The 6,312-nt window shown below is 39.5% G+C and overlaps 1 protein-coding gene across 1 annotated transcript in view; it reads right to left on the bottom strand.

The window, feature by feature from the left end:
* The window catches only part of kcnh8 (potassium voltage-gated channel, subfamily H (eag-related), member 8), a 42,780-nt gene that overhangs the window by 10,653 nt on the left and 25,815 nt on the right, over positions 1–6,312 (bottom strand). Inside the window, exon 9 of the mRNA XM_044334705.1 lies at positions 5,453–5,702. Within this exon, the coding sequence (XP_044190640.1) occupies positions 5,453–5,702 (250 nt within the window). The remainder of the gene's footprint in view (positions 1–5,452; positions 5,703–6,312) is intronic.

Genomic DNA, 6,312 nt, shown 5'->3' with positions numbered 1-6,312 from the left:
AAACAAGACTGAATCTGTACTATCGCATAGTGCCATTCTGCACTAGACCAAAAAGCATTACATTAATCTGTGGAGTACTACTTTCTAATAGTATAAGTTGTAACTAATAGCTATATTAATATGCAATGAGAAGGGTCACAGGTTTATCACTTCTTAATAAGCCAGCAGAAAAAAAATGTAAGTCTTCTGCATGTCTTATGCAGATGCTGATAAATCATTAGTGGAGCATTTGTGTAATAATCCATTAAGTCCAGAGTTGTAAATGTTGAAGTCCTCCTCCACTCAAAAATCTTTCTTAACTCGGATGTTTGAGCTTCATTGTGCAGAATGATGTGTGCAGAGTTTGACACTAGAAGGCTGTTTTCATATTCATCTGCTGAGAGTGGAAAGTTTCTCCGTGCTAACAAAAAAAAAACTTTGTCACATCACAACTAATTTAGAAGCCAATTTTGGTCCAGTATGCAACATAAACAAGTGTGATTTGGGAACTTGAAGTCTCCAGTGCACAAACACTAAGAATGGACTTTACAGTGAAGTAGGAGATATCTTGTTTCCAACAGTTAAACCTTTAAAATGAAAAATATTTGCATATTCATGTATTCAGCATTTTTCAATAAGAGGGATGGAGTGGATGCAATTTGATGTTTTTTACTGACTTTTTTTTGTGGAATAACCATACCAGACACATTTTTTTTAGTCAAAGCGGAGTATTTTTTATATATCTTAAAACATGTCTGGAGGGGATCTTTAATAATTTGTATAGATTCTGGTCCTGGTGCTCTGCAGCACTTTTCCAGGAGTAAAGTGCTCAAACCACAGTTCACTGATGAACTAAAGTAATAAAAAAGAAAAAGCAAGTTTCCCACAGGAGAAATAACCTCATGAACTCTCTATAAAGGGTGCCTTACTAGAAAGTGGCACCATAATCAGCTTAGTTATTCCTCTAGCTACTATGACTGAAAGTATGGTTTGAATTGTTGCTATAATCTCAATTTAAGTTTGTTTCTCTTTACAAGGATCAGGAAGCCACAACTGAGGCTGAGACAACAAGATTTTATAGTCAGTTTTTGTACCATTGACTCTGTTGTTAATGAATTGTTGCCACAAACTTGTCACATAAGGTTAAAGTACAACTGGTCATATGTGGATGACGACTGCAAAGTGAGAACTTTATTGAGAAAAAGAGGCTTGTGGTAGTAAAAAACAAAATAAGAACAAGTATAAACAAAGGCAATGAATGAACACATCATCACTGTTTACAGTCCGCTTATTATTTATCAAAACATAATCACTCTCACAGTTTTTGGTACTACTTGAATGAAACGGCGGTGACAGATATTTCCTGCTCTCGTGACACATACAGGACTGAGCTAAGTACCCCGTTAGTGTTAATGCCCCTTAAGCAGTGATAAAATATTCATTATGGTCATTGTGAACTGTGAACGCTGCTCAATTACACCGAGGCTGATGAAGCAGCAGTCGTGACTGTTCTCGTTCTCCTCTTCTCCGATTCTTTCCTGCTGTCTCTCAGTCAACTCTCCTCACCTCTTTCATTATTTCTCTCCCACCCTCTCTGTCGCTCAGTTTCGAAGATTTCTCACTCCTCTCTTTCCATTTCCTCTATATCAAAACCCTTTGTCCTTGTCTTCTGTGCTCGCATACACACTCTCTTTTCATATTTTCCTCTCTCCTCCTTGTCCTCTCTGTTTTCTTTCCTTTTCTTCTTTCCTCCCTTTCGTTCTCTCTTTTCCCCCATTTTCTTTCCTTCTTTCCCTTCTCCCTATTTAGCATTTTATTTCCTCTTCCTTTCTTTCTCCTCGTTTTCCTTTCTTTTTCCCAATTTTCTGTCTTTCTGTCTTCCTTCCCTTCTTTTTTGTTTTTCATCCTCTCTTCTTTCCTGCCTGTTTCCTTTCTTGCCTCCTTCCTTCCTTTACCTTTCTTACTTTCTTCTCTTTCTTTTGTTGGCTTTCATTCATCTTTCTTTCTCAATGCTTTCCTTCCTTTCTCCCGTCCTTCTTTTTCTTCTTGTTCTTCTTTCCTTCTTTTTACCTTTCCTTGCAGCTTCCTTTCCTTTGTTCCCTATTTCTTTTTTCTCTGTCCTTCTTTTCACCATGCCTCGTTGTTTCCTTTCCTTCCTTCCTCCTTTCCCTATTTTGCATTTTCAGTCCCCTCTTGCTTTCTTCTTCCCTGTTTTCCTTCCTTCCCTTTTTTTTCTCAATTTCTTCCCTTCTGTCCCCTTCCTTTCTTTTGTGTTTTCCTTCTTCTCCTCTTCCTCTCTTTTCCCCCTTTCTTCTCTTTCTTCTTTCCTTCACTCCTCCCTGTTTAGTTTCCCTCCCTTTCTTGTCCTTCCTCCCATACTTTTTTGTTCCTCCCTCCTTCCTCCAAGTTTTCCTCCATTCCCACCTCCCTTCCTTGCAACTGTCCTTTGTTCCTCTCTTTCTCCACCTTACCTCTCACTGCTCTCACTCTTTTCTCTTATCCCTTCCTCTAACCCATCCCTCAGCCTTGCTTCCTCTCTCCACATTTACAGTTATTTGTTGCTCCCTTACTTTCTCTAAAGTCTCTGTCTTTTACACTCCTTCCCTTAGTGCATCACCCAACCACACACACATTCTTGTCTTTTATTTGTTTCAGATTTACCGCTACACACATTCTCTTCTCATTTCTCTATCAACCCCACTTTCCCACTTTCTCCGCCTCATCCTTTGTCTCTCTGCTCCATGTCTCCTGCTGTGGCCTCACTTTCTATTATGTTACCGAGCTGTGTCTGCGGACTTGTGGTGTGACAAGGAAGAGGGGGGAGACACACACACAAACACCCACACATACACACACACACATAGAAAGAAAAACAGAGACAGAGAAGCTTTTTTCTCCTTCAGTCAGACACTCAATGTCAGCCTGACCTTCTGCACAGTCAGCAGGCAAGCACAGAGACAATGCTCTCCGCCTGTCAAGCCTACACACACATACATCCACCCACACACCCACACACACTCACCAGTAAACAAATCCGCCTACTCTATACACACACACACACACACACACACGCCCAAACACACACACAAACTTTTTTCACTTGCATACAGGTGTTGAGACAAAAAAACAGACTTGTACAGCACACACACACACATACACACACATATATATATACAAGTGGGATAACAGCGATGGAGAAAAAGATTGTACCGCACAAATAGAGTGTCTAATTCAAGTGATCGTGATGGATGGAGATTCAGACTCAGATCTTTCTTTCTCTTACTGACTCACACACATACACACATTCCTGGCACGCTTACACATTTGCAGCAGATTGGTCTATATGTCTGTCATGAAGGTCAGATAGTAAAAGCCATGAAGGTTACTCAGGACAAGAGGTTGTGTTATTCAGCAGCTTAACTGGGGCTTGTTTGCATCTTGATTCACATTTGTTCTGAACATTGAGACATGCATGGTTTTCGTAGAGCTTTTCTCTGTAGTTCTGAGAGGAAAAATCTCTACTACTAAAGAAAGCGCATAAGTGTATTTGCCAATATGGTGAACTATTCTTTTAATGACAATCTTTTGAAGTTTTTTAGAATAAACTATGAATTGTTTGGATCCAGCTCTGCATCAAAATACTTATAAGGAAGATTTTGGAGTACATACACTCACCGGCCACTTCATTAGGTACTCCTGTGCAATCTAATGCAATCCAATACAGCAGCTCTGCCAGACATTCTTTTTGTTTGTTTTGTTTTTTGTTCAGGTTTTTGTTGACATTGTCAGAAAGGTGATAATTCTACTTTCTGTTTATTATTGAACTCATAGCTGGTGGTGGTGGTGTACTGGGATGTATTATATTAAATGATGTTCCTAATATTATATTAACATACATGAAGGAGGCAAAATATTAGGAACACTTTTCAATATAATGCACCCCAGTACACCACCACCACCCGCTAAGACCTCAATAGTGAACATAAAGTAGAATTATTACCTTTCTGACAATGTCAACAAGAACTGAAAATGTACAAACTTAGTAAAAGTAGAGTTTATGGTGGAGCTGTTCTATTGGATTGCATCAGATTGCACAGGTGTTCCTGATAAAGAGGCTAGTAAGTATATATCATAAACTATTTTAGTAAAATAAGTTCATGCAACAAAAAAACCCCATTACTGACGCACTTTACTTTTGCACTAACTCAGGATTCTAGGAAGACACCAGTCGTACAGGATGAATACCATCCTGAAAAATACCCCGCTACACCGAGCATCTGCTGGACTAGTTTTTCCATCTTGGTCAGTTTGCTCTCCTGAGAATGTCTGTGGGGGCAAGTATTTTCATCTTCCTTTTAACGAGCAGTCTTTTTATAATGCATCTTTTTAAGTCATTTCAGCTACTTTTCCTTTCATTAGAAGTTCCCATAATGACTCCTTCTGCAGTTAAAGCACAACCCTTCTCATAAAATAATGATTATTATTATAATTTTATGAATAAAGACCCCCAAGTACCTTTTCTCAGTTTAAACTGAATTGCAGCTTTAGCAAATGTTTTGGAATCTCATTCCTTCTTTAATGAGTAGCCAAACTCCATTTTAGCATCTCTATATTTTCTTTTTTATAGAATTGCTGATTTCAGGTTTTTTTTTTCTGTTTCTGTTGTCGAATGTACTGAGGGAATCAAGGTAAAGCCAGTAGCTGTAATTAGCTGCAGCCTTAGCAAATCAAAAATTAATTTAAAAGCACAGGTGAAAATGCACACAAAACTACTACATACATAAAAAGGACTGGGCTGGACAAAACTAAACTGGACTAGACTGAACTAGATGGATCTGAAATTACCTGACTCCAGTGAATTGGCCTGATGAAATGGGCCGGACTGAACTGGACAACACAGATTAGAGTTGACAGGCCTGAATTACAATGCTTTAAAACAGACTTGACCTCACTCAGCTGGAGGATTGCAGTGGCTTAACCTGTAGGGAATTGGATGATCATGGGCTGCTCTGAGCAGATTACCTATGTATAAAATAATACAAGCTGCACTGGGTGAATGCTTGTATCTGTTTCAACATCTGCCTTTCAGCACTGCTCACCTTCAAGAAAACATGTTAAAATAAAGCTTTGGAAAGCAAGAATCCAGCTCCTTCATTTTTCATGTGAGACTAAGTCTTTCTTTGGCTCTTATCTGCTAGAACATATTGAAAAAATGGCATTTGATTTTATGGTAGCTTAATAACAATAGACTGTGAGAATGAGCTGTAGCCTTTACGATACTGTAATGTTCCTGTTTCTAAACAATGGGCTCATTTACAGGACCCAGCTTTATCACAATGAGCCGCTCAGAGCTTTATTATGAAGGTTGCTGCGGGGAGTTTCTTTGTAAAGCTATAATGATGGCAAAGAGGGATTCTTGTTCCTCATCCCACACACGCCACACTCCATCCTCCCCTCAAACCCTTTATCATACCCAGGATAGCCAGCACCATGCCATCTTTCAGCACCTCCATGGACCCCGAGCAGACGAAGAAGATGGCCTGGAGTGCGTCGCCCTGTCGGAGGAGGTACTCTCCAGGAGCACAGAAGGAAGTCTTGATGTGTAGCGACAGGGAGCGCAGGCAGCCGCGGCTGGCAGAGGCGAACAGCGACAGCTCCAGGATCTCCTTGTTAAGGTGCATGGTGATGTCGGATCGCAGCTCATCCGGGAAGTCCTTCAGCAGCTGTGAAGATGACAGGAGGGAGAAAGGCAGAGAGAGAGAGAAAGAGGGAGCTTTGAAACTACCACCATGCTGCAACTCAGTGATTAAATTCACGGCCTTGATCACCCCCGATTTGATTCTTCACCTACTGCACTACAGGAAATATTCCTTTAAAGCCAGGTTAAGTTTATTTTCATCACCCAAAACCACTAGTTTGTCACAGAAAGTTTTCCAGTCTGCACAACATACACCCTCTATCCTTAGACCCTCAATTCTGATAAGAAAAAACTTGAAAAAGAAAATGAGAGACCTCTCATCCCTCTTTCAGGATACATATCTTATGATTTTATGTCCAGTCAGCCAATAGAAAAAAATATAATCTTTTTTTTTCTATGCACTATGATGAATATACAGTACATTTAAGGACTATGCATTTTAGGTCAAATGCTAGAACACTGATATCAACTCAATGATGGACCCTCAATGTAAAAAAAAAAAAACCCTTAAAAATCACTAAAGACTAATATGCTACCGTGTAAATCAACACAATACACACATGCTACGCTACACACATTAACACTCAAATACAATATGGAATACCCCTTTCACAGTTTAAAAAAAAGTCAAAACA

This window comes from Thunnus albacares, chromosome 19 (assembly GCF_914725855.1).
Source record: "Thunnus albacares chromosome 19, fThuAlb1.1, whole genome shotgun sequence".
Classification (NCBI taxonomy): domain Eukaryota; kingdom Metazoa; phylum Chordata; class Actinopteri; order Scombriformes; family Scombridae; genus Thunnus; species Thunnus albacares.
This window is presented reverse-complemented; position numbering and strand designations above follow the sequence as displayed.